This window comes from Panthera pardus, unplaced genomic scaffold (genome assembly GCF_024362965.1).
Source record: "Panthera pardus isolate Hobbes unplaced genomic scaffold, ASM2436296v1 HiC_scaffold_333, whole genome shotgun sequence".
NCBI lineage: Eukaryota > Metazoa > Chordata > Mammalia > Carnivora > Felidae > Panthera > Panthera pardus.
In genome coordinates, this window is record NW_026526914.1 from 961227 (window position 1) to 980637 (window position 19411).

Consider the following 19411-nt stretch of genomic DNA (forward strand, 5'->3'; position numbering starts at 1 on the left):
GTGAAACATGCCTAGAATCTAGCATCATTCATTCCATTATTCACATGTGTGTTTTTAAGTTTTTACTTTTAACATTTTATAATTTGAATATTTCATTGAATTTTCTACCTCATGAGTTCCTTTTCTCCATTCAAAATGACAAAGGGAAGGAATTCACCCAGAAAGAAAGAGCCTGAAGAAACGAGAGCCAGGGATTCAACCAACACAGACACAAGCAAGATGTCTGAAGCAGCATTTAGAAGCACGATTATGAGAATACTAGCTGCAGTCCAATGTAGATTAGAGTCCCTTTGTGCAGAGAAAAAATGCAGTAAAAACTGGCCAGAATGAAATTAAAAATGATATAACTGGGCTGCAATGACGGATGGATGCAGCGGTGTCAAGGATGGATGAGACAGAACAGAGAATCAGCGATTCAGAGGACCAACTTATGGAGACTATGGAAGCAGCAAAATCGAGGGAGATTAAGGAAAAGAGCACGATTGAAGAATTGGAGAAATCAGTGACTCATGCAGAACGAAAAACAACATCAGAATCATAGGGGTCCCGAAGAGGAAGAGAGAGAAAAAGGGGTAGAAAGGTTATGTGAGCAAATCATAGTGGGAAATTTTGCTAACCTGGGGAAAGACACACCATCAAAATCCAGGAAGCACCGAGGACCCCATCAGATTCAACAAAAACTGACCCTCAGCAAGGCATATCATATTCAAACTCACAAAGTACTCAGGCAAAGAGAATCATCAAGGCAGCAAGGGAAACAAGTCCCTAAACTACAAGAGAAGACAGATCAGGTTTGCAGCAGACCTATCCAGAGAAACTTGGCAGGCCTGAAAGGAGTGGTAGGATACGTTCAAAGTGCTGAATTAGAAACATCCACAGTGAAGAATTCTTTATGCAGCAAGGCCATCATTCAAAATAGAAACAGAGGAAAAAGGTTCCCAGATACACAAAATTTAAAGGAGTTTGTGACCGCTAAATCACACCTGCATGCAATTTTAAGGGGGGACACTCAGAGGGAAATTGATATCTATCTATCTATCTATCTATCTATCTATCTATCTATCTATCTATCTATCTTTATAATTATATTTATATATACAAATAGATATAGAATTATATATATAGATGTATATAGACATATACATATCGATATAGATATAGATATATAGATATAGTTAATACAATACATATACATACATATACATATACATATACATACACATACACATACACAGACACATATACATATAGATGGAGATGGAGACGTAGATATAGATATAAAGATATATAGATATTTTTTTTCCAACTCTTCAAACAAGATAATGGTCATAAATTCGAGTCTTTCAGTACTCACTTTAAACGTCAGTGGACTGAATGCTCCAATCAAAATCATAGGGGAACAGAATGGATGAGAGAACAAGTTCCATTGATATGCTGTTTACCAGAGACCCACTTTAAATGTGAAAACAACTTCAGAGTGAAAGGAAGGGGATGGAGAATCATCTGTCATGCTACCCGTCAACAAAACAAAGCCAAAGTAGCCATTCTTCTATCAGACAATCTAGACTTTAATTTGAGACTGTGTCAAGTGATACACAAGGGCATGATGTCATAATTCAGGGGTCTATCCACCAAGAAGACCTAGCAAATGGATACATTTATGTGGCGTATTTGAGAGCAACCAAATATACAAACCAATAAATCACAAACATAAGGAACCTCATTCTTAGTAATACCATCATAGGAGGAGACTTCTATGCACTCACTCACTGCAATAGACAGATCCATCTAAACAAAAAATCAACAAGCAAACGGGGGCTTTGAATGACACACTGGACAAGATGGGCTTCACAGATATGTTCAGAACATTTCACAATAAAGCAGCAGAATATACATTCTTCTCCGGTGCTCATGGAATGTTCTCCTCTATAGATCATATGCTGGGGAAAACAGTCATCCCTAAGGAAGTTCAAAGAGATCGAGGTCACACCGTGCATATTTTCAGACCACAACACTAAGAGACTCGAAATCAACTACAAGAAACAATTTGGAAAGGTAACAAATACTGGGAGACTGAAGAACATCCTACTAAAGATTGAATGGGCTAAGCAAGGGTTGAAAGAGAATATAAAAAGTATACGGAAGTCAATGAAAATGTATATGGAAGTCAGTGATAACACCACAACCCAAAACCTCTGGGACGCACCAGGGTCGGTTATAAGAGGACCTATCTAGCAAGTCAGGTCTTCCTAAAGAAGAAAGAAAGATCTCAGAGACACAACCTCACCTTACGCCTTAAGAGGCTGTAAAAAGAACACCATACGAAACCCAAAACATTCAGGAGACAGAAAATAACAATGATTAACGGAAATTAATGCCATTGAAACCAAAAATCAAACAAAACAAAAACAAAAACAACCTCAAACAAACAAACAAAGAAACAAACCAAAATAGGAGAACAGATCAATGAGCCCAGAAGCTGCTTCTTTGAAGGAATTAACAAAATTGATAAGCCAGTCATCAGTTTGATGAAAAGGAAAAAGGAAAGGGCCCAAATAAAGAAACGCAAGAATGAAAGAGGAGACATCACAACCAACACAGCAGAAAGGCAAACAATAAGAAGAGAATATTAGGAGCAATTATTTGCCAATACAATGGGCAATCTGGAAGAAATGGACAAATTCCTAGAAATGTATACACTACCAAAGCTGAAAGAGGAAGAAAAGGAAAATTTGAACAGACCCATCGCCAGTAAAGAAATCAAATTAGTAATCAAAAACCTGCCGGAGGAGGAAGACTGCAGGGCCAGATGGCTTTCCAGGGGAGTGCCAGCAAACATTTAAGGAAGAGTTAACACTTTTTCTCTTGAAGCTGTTCTCACAATAGAAATGGAAGGAAAACTTCCAAACTCTTTCTATGAAGCCAGCGTTACCTTGATTCCAAAACCGGAAAGAGACCCCACTGAAAAGGAGAACTATAGGCCAATTTCCCTGATGCACATGGATGCAAAACTCCTCAACAAGGTATTAGACACTCGGATCCAACAATACATGAAAATGTTATTCACCACGACCCAGTGGGATTTGTACCTGGGACGCAGGGCTGGTTCAACATCTGCAAAACAATTAACGTGATTCCTCACATCAATAAAAGAAAGGACGAGAACCACAGGATCCTCTCAATCGATGCAGACAGAGTGATGGACAAAATACAGCATCCTTTCCTGGTAAAACCCCTCAAGAAAGTAGGGATAGAAGGAGCACACATCGAGATCATAAAGCCATGTATGAACGACCCAACGTGAATATCATCTCAAGGAGCAAAAGCTCTCAGCTCAAGTCACGAACGAGACAGGAATGTCCACCGCCTCCACTGTTATTCAACACAGTATTGGAAGTCTTAGCCTCGGGCCTCTTCATCCTTCTGCTCCCCCTCTGCAGCTACTGCTCTTCCAGCCCTGGCTCTACCTTTCCTCCTCCTCCTCTTCTTCCCTCTGCTCACGTCCTCCTCAATTTCCTCCCCAGCTACTACTGCTCTTCGACTCGTGCTCCTCCTCTTGCTCGTCCTGGACTTCCTCCTCCTCCACTTCTTCCCTCGCCTGCACCCGATCATTCACTCGTCTTCCTCCTCCTGTAACTCCTCCCAGTCCTCTTCCTCCATCTGATCCTCCTCGTCCTTCACCTCTTCCTCCTCCTCCTCCAACTCTTCCTCCTAGGACTCTTCCTCCTTCTCCAGGTCCTCTCCTGCTACTGCCCTTCCTGCCCTACCTCTGACCTTTCACCTCTTCTTCCCTCTGCTCTCGTCCTAGTCGACTCCGTCCTCCAGCTGCTCCTGCTCCTCTGGCCCGTAATCCTCCTCTTCCTGGTGCTGGACATCATCCTCTTCCATTTGTCCTTCTCCTGCACCCAGTCATTCACTGCTCCTTCTCCTCCTCCTCTTCTTCTAACCCCACCCAATCCTCTTCCTCCAACTCCTCCTGCTCCTCCTCTCCCTCCACCTCTTCCTCCTCGGGCTCTTCCTCCTTCTGCTCCTACACTTCTACTCATGCTCTGGAACCCTGGCTCTATCTTTTCTCCCCACCCTCTTCCCTCTGCTCTCGTCCTCCTCAACATCCTCCCCCAGCTGCTCCTGCTCCTTTGGCTCGTGCTCCTCCTCATCCTGGACATCCTCCTCCTCCACTTGTTCCCTCTCCTGCACCCAATCATTCACCCTTCTCTTCCAGCTCTAACTCCTCCCAATCCTCTTCCTCCAACTCCTCCTCATCCTCCTACTCCTCCTCGTCCTCTTCCTCCTCCAATGCTTCCTCTGGACATCCTTCTATTCTCCAGGCACATCTTTGTCCCTTAAGACTACCACAATCTCCTCTAAGGACGGGAGCAATAGATCTCGCACTGCCCCCAAGTCATCCGCAATGAGCACCGGACCCTGCGGATGGGCTCTCACAGGCCTTTGTGTCCCTGCAAAAGGAGCCTGGCAACCTCCCAGGCCTCCCGGGGAGACTCGGTAGTGGGAACCTGGGAGCAGCGACGGGATCCCCGGTGCAGCGACACCCAAGGGATGGTCATATCGTGCTCTGTCTTTTCAACAACACCTACAGCAGTATCGGACCTAGAGGCCGGGACCCAACGGGCCTCCCACGCGACCCCTGACCAGCCAGCCTTGTGTCGGCAGCGCCATCCAGGAGGAAGCTCACCGACACGTATGCCAGGCCTGGGACCCCAAGGCGCTTCGATCACCCCCTAGGCGGATAAGGTCAGGCCTAGGTTACTGCATGGGACCTGATGCATCCGTACAGTCGTCCCCAGTTCCTTGTAGGACAGGTCGGACATCCTCCACTGGGCCATGGGGTCTCCATGCTGTCAGCTGGCAGCAGCCAACACATGACCAGCGGTACTGGGACACCGTCAAGCCTTTCCTCTCATGCTGGACGGTGGCCGTGTGTTTACCGAAAGCCCTGTATGGGGGCCACGGGCTGCGGGGAAGGCAGGTAGGTGGGTGGCCAGGCACAGACGAGACCACCCGCTGTGATCCCGCAGGGTCACTGGGACTTCACTTCCATCTGGCCCACACGCAAATTCTAGGGATGGGGCTTTGGGGGCAGTGCGGAAGCCTTGCAGCTTCAGCGTCAAGGAGCTGGGCACACACACCTGTGGGCACAGCCGGCAGCAGACTGGGACCAGTGTTCCTCCCTAGGCCCCTTTGACCGTCCACCACCTGAGAAGAATACTGGAGGGGCTGTACGGCTTTAGCCTCCCCAAAGCGCACACACAGTGGGCCATGTGCTGCCCACTGTGGTTTGGGGCAGGGCGGGGGGAGCCCGGTCAGAATCCTGACCACAATGTCCACAGCATCCTCTGTCGACATGCAACCGCTGAGACACTGAGAAAGGAACCCAGTTCCCCATTTACATGAGGCCAGGAGTCGACAAAGCCTGAGGCTAATCAGGGTCACCCGCACAGGGACTGAGAGGCGCATTCTGGCACCACTTACATGCAAGGGGAACACAGTTCTGGGACACACCTTGACATGTCCCCAGCCCAGCTGCAGCGACAGTGGTGATCTTGTGCTGCGGGGAGAGGTGTTGCTGGCAAGGAACTGTCCCCTCAGAGAGCAGCTGGCAGGCTGCTCACCTGCCCATCCACACATGGATCACGCACACCACCCTGCTATGGCACCCCTGGGGGACTCAAGTCACCTGAGGTCTAGGGTCCCAGCTCCTCCCTTTCCCTGGGCCTGGTGCACAGGAAGCAGAGAGGAGAGCCCCAAGGAAGAGCTGACTGGCGACAAAACATGGCTCGTCTGCCAAGAGCAGAGATTTTTGCTAGACGGCTCCCTCCAGGGAAATACCTACGCCCTCTGCACACCACGTAGCCTGACAGGTTGGGTTCCCTAGCTACCCTGTGCACAAAGCCTGGGCACACCATGTAGCCCCTACGTATTTGCTACTGTCGGCCCACCAGAGCCACTCACACACACACACACACACACACACACACTCACTCCCACATAGACACACACTAACACACACACAAGCACACTTACTCACTAGTGGTCCACTGGCCACTGGACACAGGCTGTCCTCCCCTCGGCCCCCCTCTTGACCTTGCACCAATCTCCCTTTTGCATCCTGACTTGAGCCCCCTGGCACAGCAACGATTGCACCCATCCCAGCGATTACCATCAGGACTCAGGAGGGAAGGGACTGCACTCTTGTATTCTGGCACCTGACCGTCCCACATAAGCACCTCATTCACACAGACCGCTGTGTCTCTCCTTGTCTCTCCAGTGGCCTAACCACCCACTCCTGCACACACAGAGACACACGGCTACGCAATCGCACGAACATATGCACGCTCACACTGCCGGCACCACCACGGATCTCAGGCCCAGTTTGCCACAGACGCCCACACACACTCGCACGAACTCACGCTGGATCTCTGCCCTCGTGCGTACTCTCTCCATGAATTCCCACTCATAAGCCTCGCTGCTGCCCACAACCCACACCTGCCCCTCCCCCTCACACATCTCCCATCCTGAGCCACTGTCTGAGGACAGGGCTCGGGGTCAAAGGAGCCCCGGGTGTGGGAGGCAGCAGCAAGGTATACTGCCATCGACTATGAGAAGGCTGCCTGCTCCTGAGTTGTCCGGGGACATGTGGTCTTAGCTCTGATCCTGACTGGAGGCTTTGCTGACTGGATTCTATCTCACCAAGGACACAACACCCCTCTGGGAGCAAGGGTCCTGGATGAAAACCCCCCGAGTCCTGGCCACACTGTACCACGACCCAATGGACCAATTTGGTCCCACTGTGCAATCCCCTTCCCTGCCTTTCGGCTCTGGCCTATACAATAAATCTCCAAATAACAGGTCTGTCTCTTCCTCCTCCTCCTTCCAGGCTCTTCCTGCCCAAGAAGGCAGGCCTCTGTGCACATGGCAACACCGGCCCCACCCCAGTACCGCAAATCACCCGGGCAGCGGCTAGGACAGTCACACTCAGGTCCCGTTCTCGTCGAGCCTCCTTGCGTCCCCCATAAACACACACAAACACATACACAAAAACAGAAGGGTTTTTAGCTTCCTGTATGTGTCCACATAAACATCGTGGAACCTCTTCAAGGCTGCCACACGTTATCTCTTCCTCAATTCTCTCCGGGGCACGTAGAAGACAGGAGACTCATCCACCCATCTCTTCCAGCACTGGTGGCGTCCTCCATTGTTTCTGCATGGGCAAAGATAGAAGCTCTGCGCCATTCACGCCCACACAGATGCAGAGCCCCTGACGCATGTGGGCACACGCAGACACATTTGCGTACACGCGCACACACGCACCGCCACGCAACAGACACCAAGAATGATACGGGATATTTGCAGATACATCCCAGATGGTGTCACTCTTGTGCCTCGCCCTTTTGCGATCCCCCTTGCTTTCTCACCCAGGGATTCATTTCCAGCCCCCAATGGCCTTGGACCAGTTCTAAGAATGGCTGTCGGGTTGCGGGAGGACATGGCGTGGTGGGGCACATGGAAGGAAGTGCGAGATTCTCACCACAGTGGCGCCTGGGGACACGGCAGCTCCTGACCCAAAGACTGGCAGGCAAATCCAGACTGAAGGAGCAGGGGGAAGCCCGGGACAGGGCGGACATCCACGGGGAGCATTTGTGGTGAAGCACTGCTCCTCCCCAGTTGCTCTCCAAAGCCCCAGCCCACAGCACAACTGCATTTGGTTTGCAGGCTTCGACCCTCTGTGTGTTTGCAGCTGAGTCTCTGCAGGTCCCCTGTCATCCTCCCACCCTCTCCCCATGCTACCTGTGTCCCTGTGTCGGCGGACCTTCCATTTCCAAGCCAATGTGTGGCCCACGTTCCCTTGCCCATACAACACGCAGGTCAACACACCGCATACTGGGGTCCTCACCGACACGTGAGCACGTCAGATCACTGTCTTCTGGTCCCTTCCTCCCTCAGGTAGTACTGCAGGGGATTGGGCCACAGGTCCTCGATGATGATCTGGAAGAGGACACAGGCCGGCGCCACATTGGGCATAGCCCACTCTCCTCTCTGGCCGGGGGCCACCCACATCCCCACTGCTGACGAAGGCCTCAGGGGCCCCACCTCGGCAATCCTGTTGGCCCCTGGGCAGCTGTGCTCACACAGCCAGTTGAACAAGTTAAGGCTGGTGGGGTCATGCCTGCGACTGGGAGCTCCACGTTCATAATCCCAGAACCACTGGACTGGAGTGGAACGCGATGTCCTGTAGCCTGCAGGAAGAGAGGATTTGAGGAGCAAGCTGATGGCCTCCTCCCCACCCACCTGCCCCTCCCCCTCCCCCTCCCTCCTGCCCCTGATTCATGCTCCTCATCCCCCTGCCCCGCACCATCATGGGACCCACACCCTACCAGCAAAGCTCAGCTGATACTCCTTAATGATCTCTGGGTTCCGGAAGTACGGGTTGGCCCCAAAGAAAAACATCACTCTGCAGCGGTACTTGGGATGGCCCACTTCTTCCACCTGCCGTGAGCAATGGGACAGGAGGGGGCAAGTGTCCTCCCTCGGGGTCCTGAGCTACTTGCCTGGCTGTGAGGGTGAGCACCTTTGCCTCACCTTCTCCTGCCCAAATCCCACACCCGACGGGACGGCCCCCAGCCACAGCCTCCCCGGTCTCACCTCCAAGTCGACCACGTAGCTGAGCACGTCTTTGTCCTGGGCACCGATCATGGCCGACAACTGGGGGTGATTCAGAATCTGTGCTGTGTCAAGGAGCTGTGCCTTCAGATGCTGTGGAAACAGACACAGCCCCCCTCCAACCCTCCCAGGCTAAGAGCAAGGGACTAGATCACGGCATGTGCAGAAAGACCAGGAAACACTAGTCCCCACACTCCTCAGCCTCTGCAGATGCATCAGACCCCATCGACACTGGGCAGTCCGTTGGCTTCCTGTACCTGCCACGCTGTCTGCACACAGCAGGGAGAGACTCCACTGCCTGCACGCCTCACAGTTCCTTCCTATATCTGACCTGTGTGGGCTGCCAGCAGCCCATCATAGCTTGTGATGTCGGCATGTGCTCTGACCCCTCCTCACGGCTGGGTTTCTTGGCATATTCCCGTGAAGACCTATGTTGTCACCAGCCTCCTGAGTCCAGATGGAATAACATGGCTTACAGGAACCCGACTGCACACTTACGCTGCAAGCAGAGGGTGTGGGAGGGAGAAAGAGATCGAGAAGCACGGACGAGGAGGGCCGAGGAGGGAAAAGGATTAGACACAGTGACACAGCCAGTCCGGAGAGAAAGACATGGGTGGGACCGAGCCGGACCCTGAGGACAGAGAGGGAAGCAGGGGTGGAGATACCAGGAGAGAATCCTCTGTGTGTGTGTGTGTGTGTGTGTGTGTGTGTGTGTGTGTGTGTCAGGGTCTGAGGAGGCAGCTTGTACCCCATTCGGAGTGGGTCTCAGTCGTCCTACTGTCTGGCAAAGGGGCGTGGCGTGGTTCCACTAAAGGTCATGAGTGTGTGTCTGAAATGCTCTCTTTTGAAGGAACTGCTAGGAAACGTGCACAGCCTGTGAATGTGAAGGTGGGTGTGCGGCCTGCGTAACTCTCCCATTTTGCAGCGAAATGTTTCCTTGCCTTATCTGCTCTGAGTGAAGGCTGCTTTGTGCTACCCTAGCTCTGGTAGCATGGGGACACATGGCTCGTGTCTGCAAGTAATATTTGAGACCAGCCTGCAGGCCAACGTTGGCGGAGACCTAGAGGAAACAGACCCAGTCACCAAGTCCCCCCATCCCCAACAACCGCCCCTGTCCAAGGCCTTACACTGGATCCCAGACCACACCAACCCAGGGCCAGGGACCATTCCCCAGCTCTCCTCTCTGGGGGCCATCGCCCTGAGGCACCCTGCTCTCAGTGCCCAGCCCTCCTGCACAACAGCCCCCGCCATCACCCACCAGCACAAGGAAGGATACCGCCTGGGCCCAGAAGCCAGGGATGTGCTTGATGATGGCCCTTCTGTGATCCAGGTAAGAAATCTGCCTCCGAAGAATCCTGCGCTTCAGCCGCCATAAGGCCCTGGAATCCTGGGCATTCCCAGCGCTGATCTCCAGCTGAAGACGCTCCAGTGCTGCCAGCGGGTCCTGGGCTGAGGCAGGACGCAGCGCTGGCTCTTGCTGCTGCAGCGGCTGTGAGAGCTGGGGCCCCTCCTCCGCCTCTGCATCTGCCTCGCGCTTCTCCTCTTGCTCCTGAAACTCCTCCTGCTGCTGTCTCTCAACTTCCACCTCCTCCTCCTCCTCGTGCATGTCCTCTGCTTCTGGCTTGGCTTCCTCAGAATTCTCCTCTCCAGCCACCTCATCCTTGGTCGCCTCGCCGTCCTCTTCCTCCTCCCCGATCACCACCTCAGCCGCCACCATTCCGTCATCCAATATCAGCACCAATTCCTCCGCTGGGCTTGCCACCTGTATCTCACACCCGGCCTGGGTTTCCTGCACAGGATGGGCGCTTGCCGCCCCTGAACCTGGGGACTGCGGCCAGCCCACGCCCTCCAGCGCCCCTGCATTCCCGCGGGGCCGGGACTCTCCACCTTTCGCATCCGGGACGATCAGGGCCCAGGGTCGGCGGGAATCTCCGCTTTGTCCGGACCGCGACACGCTGGCCATGACGCTCGGCCCCGGCCCCAGTGTAGCTAGGGCAGCCTCAGGACAAGGACAGGAAACGGCAGCAGGTGGGGGGAGCCTTGGCCGCAAGACCATTAGCTCCCTGAAGCCTCCCGCCGCAGCCCGCCAAAGTTGAGCGCAGGCGCACAGGCTCTGGGATTTGAGGACTCCGCATTGGCTGTGGCTGCTGTGGAGGAGGGGCCGAGACAGAGGCAGTGAAGAGTGTGCGCATGCGGCCTGGGGGCGAAGTGGTTCCAGGGCAGGTCAGGCCAGCTGGCCAGGTTCGGGGAGCAATCAGTTGCAAGACAGCAAGACAGGGTGCTGGCCGCCAGCAAGCGCGCGCCAATGGCCGGTCCAGGCTCTGGAGCGAGTGCCAAGGTGCCAGCGTGGCCCCCGTTTGCCGCATGTCCTCTTCAGCGCTGTCACCTTCCAGCCTTCACTTGCGAGGTCCCCGGTATCGCGCAGTCTGTGGTCGCTTGTACACCCTTTCCCCAGAGGCCTCACTACGGGCACCAGAGCATTCAGCACAGGATCGTCCACGCCGTGAGCCACTCCCTGCTCCGTGCCTTGCCCCTTCTTCATGAAGCTGGGGCAAAGCCTGGAGAAGTCCTTAGTGTCACGCCTACCGGGGCCACATGGCCGTCCGCACGGTATCTCCTCGTTGGCCGTCAGGCTGAGGGCGGCGGTAAGGTGGGTGCCCACCCAGAACCAGTGACACCCACCCTAGACCCACCCCACCGCCATGTCCTTGCAAGAACACAGCTCAGTAGACCTCACTGCACTGCAATGCAGATCAAAGAACAACCCCCAGAGCACCATCTGCCACTGGTGCCCTACTGATCTCCGTACAGAGCGCCAGGGAGATGGGGTAGTAGGATTTAGCAGCTTGCTCCGGTCCTGAAATCTAACCTTCCACTAAAAGGAGGACGACTCCAACCACGCAGGGCACGTAGGGGCCCTTCACCGAGAATTGCAGACTTGTCTGTGTCTGTCTCTGAGAAAGCCCCGTGCCTGCTTTCACTAGGACACACGAAAGCAGACGAGTTCCCTTCCCATTTCCCAGGCACCAACAAGAATTCTGAAGAAGCATGCACCCAGACACAGAAGGTCCACTGAGAGAGACAGTGAAAAAGAGACACACAGAGAGACAGAGCTATAGAGGGAGAGAGAGAGACACGTGCTAGCAGAGCAGATGAAGGAAGGACGAGTGGAGGGGAAGACCAGCCTGGAGAGGGAGAGTCCGGGGAGATTGGCGGGAGAGCCAGGGAGGAGGAGCAAGACAAGAAGAGACAGAGGGGCACCTATTACAAGGAAGACAGGCGGAGACAGGGGGAGGCATTAGTGATGGAGAGGAGGGAGACGAAGACAAAGAGAGCTGGAAGGAAAGTGGGAGGGAGGGACAGGAAGAAGACAAGGGAGGGGGAGGCAAGGAGAGGGTAGGAGGAAGGAGAGCAGGGGCAGCCGAGGCGGAGACAGGTGGGCTGACTCTGAAGACAGGGCAACTGCAGTGTGCACTCTCTTTCACCTGGTGAAATTCACCTGTGCAATTTGCACAGAGACGAATGCTCTACAGTGGTCAGCCCTCAGCACAAAAGGCACCGCTCCCACCTGGACCTTAAGGGCAGTCTGAAACGATCGCTGAACTAGGAGGAAGCTGCAGTGAGGTCATTCGGGGTGAGGAAGAGGGCACCGCAGGGAAGAAAACAAGGACCCGTTCCCCACAGGGCTGCTGGAAGTCCTGTACTTAACAGCAGGAGACAGCAAACGGGACTGCCGGAAAGACACAGCAGAGATTTAGGCACAGCACATGCGGGAAGAAATCACGTCCCAAAGCTCGGCAAATTCAAACAAAAGCAGAGGCTGCACATCCATGAATGTCAATGCTTTCCGTGTGGAACCAACGAAGTTCTCACAGATGCCCAGGAAATGTGCTCAACTCTGAGGCCCCCTCGCCTCTGGCAAGCTTCTCATCCAATGCGACTCATCACAGAGAAAGGGTGGACCGTGAGCAAAAGAGCCAAGGTCTCCTTCGGATCCCCGGACGCAGACAGGTGATCCGCCCAGTAATTTCAAGCCAACGTATGGTGATAAAGGTTACCTTCCACCACAGTGATGGAGGAAACTCGCACCCGAGGGGAGGACAATGAGTGAGAACCGCATCCCAGGCTGTAAGCTAAGGACAGACCATCAAGCTGTATTGGAAGGTCACGAGACCGTGACTCAAATGTCTGTACAGACACAGAGGGTCTGCAGAAGCACGAGGGCTGGATAGTTGTAAGCAGGTAGCAGGATTTCTAAGTCTGGGCTGCCTGTATGATACGAAAGGCTAACACGTGCAAGCAGAGCTATGCCCATGTGATGCGGATCAGCCTCCTGAGGCGGTACTTTGTACCCTGTGGAGGACCTGGGAGACGCATGCAGGCGGGCTCCTTGTGCACCTCTGCCACCAGGCACACGTGTGGGAAACGTAGGGCCAAAGGGTTTGCCGCCGGGCTTAGTGTGGCTCACCCTTCTGCGGGTGCATTGAGCATCAGTGCAGAAAGCACTGGGCTCACTGAAAGAAGCCAGCCCCTGACAGAAGCACAGTGGTGGTGAGCCCTGCCTGATGGATTCCTGAGGAGACTAAAGGAGTTAAAGGCATGCAGTCCACCAGAGAGTAGAGTGGTGCTAATCAGGGGAGGGTGCGATGAGGAGGTGTCGGGGCTCGGGTGTGAAGATGCAGTCATGCCATGTGCATGAGTTCTGGAGATCTAACTTGCACAGGGCAGCCGTAAGCAATGCTTCACCGCCTCGTCAGATTTCTCAGAGGCAAGTGCTCTCACCACACACAAAGAGGGGTCGCTGAGAAATGTCCCGGTGAAGGTGGCTGGACGGAGCGCTTGCACGTGAAGGATACGGGCACATCCGTCACTGCCCGTTGTGTCCCTCAGGCACGCACTAGTCCTGGTGGACTAAGCTGAGCTCAGAACCCAGCAGTCAAAGGTGTCAGCCTCGTTCCTGCAAACATGGATCAGACTCCCAGGTAGGACGTAATGGACAAATTAGGGACCAGAACACACAGGAGGCACACGGAAACGAGACACACACTGGCAGGGGGAAGTCTCTCCCAGCCAGGAACATGCCACGTGGCAAAAGAGTAAGTGGGAAAACGTTGCCGGTCCGCTTTTCACAATTTACGCCTGCATCTGCAATGTGCAGGCCAGTGACGTTTGAGCCCCTCGGGCGCAAAGGGTTTGAAAACAGAAGGACAGAAAATAGAGGTGTGACGGAATGCTCACAGCAAGCCAGCTGCATTTGGGGACATTAACTGGCTGGCAGTGAGTGCATGGCCAATCCTCTGACGAAGGTCCTACAGGCACGGAAGGATTTCTGGCTCCTGGAACATAGAACAGAACACGCAGAAGCCCCTCCACCTGACAGCAGGACAGCAACTGGATCTGTCAGTGGAAGAAAGGGGTTGAATGCAGAGGGAAGCACACTCAAGCGCAGAAGCATACACCAAAGACAAGACAGGCCACCAGAGCCACAGCTGACCCAACACACAGGTGTGCAGAGACGAAGGCGGTTACACGGGTACAGCTGTGCCCACTTAGGCCAGGCAAGGAGGCATCACCAGAGAGGTGTCGGCACAGGCAAAGCCAGGAAAAGACACAAACACGCCAGGGCTCACTCAGGGAGACAGAGGAGCACAGGCAATGCGAGACATTTCCTGTGAACAGAGAACAACGTGACGATCCCGACAGGCCAATGAGACACGTGTGGTTCAGAGACATGGAAGTCAGAAGGCTCCTGAATTGCTGAGGGTGTCCTCTCTCGAGGGACAGCACTCTGGAGCCCACACACGCTGATGTTGGGGTGGAAGAGGCCGCTGGGCAGCAGATACAGTTGTGCAGGGGCTTTAGCAGCTCCTGGACCCTAGGGCTCCCCGGGGAGAGCTGCGGATATGGGAGGACACCCGGGGATGCCGGGTGTGCAGCATGAGGGCTGTAATCCCTCAGACACAGAGCACCGAGGCCTCTGCCCACGGACCTCAAGTGTCCACACTCGAGGGTTTGGCTCTGGGTGCCGTGAGTGCATTCCACACCCACACCTTGTCCGTACCTTGTCTTTGGGACAGGCCGGGCGGAAACGTCACCCTGGCCCCTAAGGAGGTATTGGCTGGAGATATTAACATGTGGGGGACCCTGTGTTCACCTGTCCCGTAAAGTGTTCCTGCTCGGCAAGACCTATCAAGTAACGGCCTGCTTGTGCAGGAAGATGCCCCAAAGGGCCCAGCCTCATGACCACTGAGGCCGTATTCCCACTGCACAATCACTGGCCATACTTTCTTTGGATGTTCACACCCAAAGACTCGGGTCAGCACTGGGAGCTTTTCCAGGGTACCCTGACATTTACCCATCAAGCAGCTGAGAAGACGTGCCTCTCCAGCCAGTGTGCAGACAGCAGCGAGAGAAAGGCCTGCCTTCCCTTCTAGAGAGTGCGACAGCCTCTGCCCTGGAAGAGGTAAGGCTTGGTCGCACAGATCCTCAACTCCACAGCGTGCTGACACCCCGCTGACCGTGTTGTCTGCATATGATAGGGGCAAGAGGCCTCCATGCATTGGGACTGCCCACGCCTTCTCTGGAATAGAGCCACTGCAGAGAAGGCTCTTGTACTGCAGAGCTGTGCAGTGGGGATCCTGGGGAGCTTGGGCAGCTTGGGAGACAGGAATATTAGTGTCGGGAGGTCAGTGTCAGGCACGCTGTGCTGGGGGCCGTGTTACATGGGGATACAGAAGAGCCTGCGATGGACAAGGCTGAACTCTGTCGACTGCACTGCTCGCACGGTGGAGCTTTTGCCCCATCCCTAGCACAGACATCTCTGGCAAGCAGCCATCTGCTGTGTAAGGAGTATCCCAGCACTCACGTCTTCGCAGGTGAGGCTCGTCCCAGTCCTTTCTAAGCTCCAGGCCTGCCGGGGACCTCTGCACAGAATGCTAAGGCCTCACAAGTCCATCGTTCCCTATGTGGCTGAGGCAGCCTTTGTCCTGGCACTCAGGCAAAGGAACACAGGCTGCCTGGGACGAGGCGACCTCCCTGAGCGCCTGCTGGTGTTTGCACTTGGGAGTCTTCTCACAAGTCTCACATGGCGTGTTGGACACACGGCTTAAGCCTGTGGACACAGAGGAAGAGCATCACCCGACTCATCACGGCTGATGATGAGAGGGCAGAGGGCACACGGGAGAGGTTGGCGTGTTCGTGCCCTTGAAGAGCCCCACCTCCCCGCGACCCTCCCCTCTGTTGGCTTGCAATCTGGGCCACCCATTCGTAACCAGAGGTCTTTTCAGAAACAGCAAAGTTCACACAAGGGCATCAGCACTAGGACTCCTTCAGGAGTCTTGTGTGTGTGTGTGTGTGTGTGTGTGTGTGTGTGTGTGTGTGTGTGTGTGAGAATAAGTGAAGCGGTGTTTGGGAGGCTCAGCTTCAGGAAGTGGAACCAGAAAAGTTCGCTGTGATTTTGGAGTTGCGTGAGACTGTAGTGGGCTGTTTTCTCTGCAGTGTGTATGTTGTCCCTGTCAACTCTGCCTGAAGCAGAACTTCATCGGTCTTACCCACCCACTCTGCCTCTGGTCCCTCAGTTCCTTCCCCTGGACGCCAATCTTACAACCTGCTCACAATCCCTCAAATATGTGTGGCTGGTCCTGAGATCCTGACCTTGTCCACAAGACAGTCTGCATTGGTAGACGTCTGAAAACCAGAGGGTAATCAACCCTGGGAATTCCTCCCTGTGTGGCGGTTCAGTCAACATGACTGAGGGTGTCCCCATGCAGGATTCTGGGGGCACCATCATGGACATGCCCAATCCCTGAATATTGGACATCCCTGGCCTGTGCTGGCCTCTCCGTTTCCTTGAATTTCCTCATTTTCACAGGAAAGCTATGAACCTGGGCACTGGCCTTTCTCTCAGGTTTGTGCCCTGGCCTCCCTCACTCAAGTCCCCATTGCTTCAATCTTACTGACCTCACATGCAATCCCAATGTGTGACCCATCCCTACGGACAATGTCCTACGTCCCGCCCTTCCTTGGAACTCCAATGTGCAGGCACAGAACACTTACACCTCTGGACAGCCGCATGTATACATGGACACGCCCCAGAGCGAACCTGAGAGGAAGACACACACAAACACTTCATGCTGTTTATCTCCCATTCTATATTTCTTCAAATGTATTGGACCCCCGCCCTGCGCCACGTGTCACCACCACCCTTGTCCTTATTTCATGGCCAGGAGAATCTTGTGGACCATCGGTGAGCATCGGAAGGGTTTCCACTGGGGTCGATGAAGTGCGACGCTCCTTCATACTCTTCTCAAGATCGTGCATATCCCTGGGATATATGGGTACACACAGACAGACAGACAGACAGACACACACACATACACACACACACACACACACACACACACACACACGCACACACACACACACACACACACACAGGACAGGTGAGAGTCTTATCTTGGCCCTGAGTAAGGTTGCTTGAATGTTTCCAAACGGAAAGTAGGATGGGAGGGTGTGATAAGCTGTGCCAAAGCTGACAAGGGGATCCAGAAGCCAGACAACATGTGGGATGGTGGTAGGAGGCCTGAGGGTGGGGTTCATGGTCCGGGAATGACAGTTGTCACCGTGCTATGTGATGAGCCAGCTTTGGTTGTCCCGCTTTGCTCATTCTTTTTGTCTAGCCCCCTTCCCACCTTCAGGCTCCCCAAAGGGGCAAAGCCTCTTTGACACGTTACTTCTTAAGACTCCCTGTCTCAGGCTGATGCCCTTTTGACCTGGGGTCACCTCCTGTGCCGCTGTGAGTCTCGGTGCCTCCATGCAGAAGAGAATTGTGCCCTGGACCCCATGACACACATTTCCGTGCCCACACCCTTGGCTGCTCACCTCTTTCCCTCTCAGTTCTCTCTCCTGGGGCCTCCTTCATCTTGAAATACGGCAGGGGGTTGGGCCAAAGATCCTCTATGATTATCTGGTAGGGGAGACAGGCCAGGCCTCAGGTAGCTATCCCACGCAGTGGGGGAACCCATGAAAATCACCTCCCTTCCTTGTTACAGGGCCCCACCTCAGCAATCCTGCTAGAGCCGGCAAAGCTGTGGTCAGAGAACCAGTTGAAGAAGTTGAGGCTGCTGTTGTCATGCCTGCGTCTGTAGGCCTCCTGTCTGTACCTTGGGTACCACTGGATGGGACTGGAATGAGACGCCCTATACCCTGCAGGAAGACGAGTATGTGAGAAGGCGCCAGAGAACTAATCACATTCAACCCTGCACCCACTGCCGCCCATGCAGTCAGTGGACACTTACCATCAAGGCCTAGGACATACTCCTTCGTAACGACTTCATTCTGGAAGTAGGAGTTCTTGCCAAAAAACAGCAGGATCTTCCAGCATTCCCTGGGAAACTTGTGTTCCTCCACCTGCCGTGGTACAGTGGGGCAGAAATGTGAAATCTTGTTCCAGGAGACCCGCCCTCCCCTGAGGAAGGAACACATCACTTCTCCCCACCACCTCCCCTCCCCACACAGCCAGCCACCCACACCACCTCCCACTCCCAGGCCGACCTTCAAATTGGTCATGTGGCGAAGCATGCTTTCATCGGGCTTACTAATCAGGGCTGACATCTGAGGGTGGTTCACAAACTGCCGCAGGTCAAAGAGCCTTCAGGTGCTGGGCGTGAGAGAGCTCGAACCAGAGAACCAGTGTGGACAGCATCCAGGCGTCCTCCCCCCGGGACTGGCGTCCTCCCCCAGGGTCTCAAGCCCTCCCCACAGGCTGCGTCCAGGCCCACGGGGTCTCTGGATCGCGCAGGGCTCTGCTAGACACGCACAGGAGGCTGTGCATGCCCAGACGCCCGCAACCACGCCTAGCTTTGTGTGCTCGTGAGGACACTGAGGACGCTTACTTCCACACAGCCAGACAGCACACATCCGGTCTCGCGCCGACCAGTGGGCATTCACATCGCCTTCCCCGCAGCAAGATGCTTAGCGGGACCCAGAAACGTGCCCCCACGCGGCTTTGTGTGGGAAGAAGCCCTCGGTCATTTCCCCGACCTGGCCTGGACCTCCACCGCCACTCCCCACTCTCCCAGCGCTGTTTCCGTGCCAGGTGCGACGTAAAGCACACATGCCTCCCCCACCCCGGCACTGCCCTCCTCCCACACTCATTGCAGAGCCAGGACCACCGGATGGGATCACGTTTGCACGTTCCCGGCCACTGGAGCGTGGCTTAGCTCCAGTCCCTGTCCTGGGTTCCTCTAAATGGCACCTCCCTTTCCTTCCTCTTGCGCAAGCCCAGCCCCCTGTGGACCCTCCACCAGCAGCAGGAAGGATACAGCCTTGGCCCAGAAACCACGGATGCCCTGGATAAGGGCACCTCTCTGCTGCAGATGTCGCTGCCGCCTCTGCCACATCCTGAGTTTGAGTCGAGCGTGCTCCCGGCTGGCTTGTTTATTCACCGGCTGTAGCTCTATCTGAAGGGCCTCCAGAGCCTCCAGAGCCTCCAGTGGGGAAGGGCAAGGACGGAGGCCTGACTCTACCTGCTCCTTCTTAGCCTGCTTCACCTGCAGCTCCTGGGCTTCTTCCACCCATCGGCCTTCCTGCTCACTCGGCTTCTGTTCCTCCTCCTCCCGCTCCTCCTTGTCCTCCTTGCCCTCCACCTCCTCCTCGCCCTGCTGCTGCTCCTCCAGCGCTTCCTTCTCCTGCTCCTCTTCCTCCTCGGTTTGCAATTCTGCTCTCCCTTTAA

General features: G+C 54.4%; 2 protein-coding genes across 2 annotated transcripts; both read right to left on the reverse strand.

Annotated features, from left to right (window-relative positions):
* Positions 1-7932: 7932 nt before the first annotated feature.
* On the reverse strand, positions 7933-10642 carry LOC128774521 (testis-specific Y-encoded protein 1-like). Its single transcript, XM_053893587.1, has 5 exons — positions 9956-10642; positions 8662-8739; positions 8394-8505; positions 8110-8255; positions 7933-8004 (listed from the first exon to the last, which is right to left on the reverse strand). Exons 1-5 carry the CDS (start codon positions 10640-10642, stop codon positions 7933-7935), a joined length of 1095 nt encoding a protein of 364 aa, XP_053749562.1.
* A 6966-nt stretch (positions 10643-17608) lies between these two features.
* On the reverse strand, positions 17609-19079 carry LOC128774585 (testis-specific Y-encoded protein 3-like; the record flags this gene model as incomplete). The annotated part of the gene is made up of 5 exons (XM_053893652.1): positions 19002-19079; positions 18232-18309; positions 17976-18087; positions 17738-17883; positions 17609-17644 (listed from the first exon to the last, which is right to left on the reverse strand). Coding segments are annotated over exons 1-5 (450 nt in total), but the record flags the coding sequence as incomplete, so codon positions are not given.
* Positions 19080-19411: the final 332 nt, after the last annotated feature.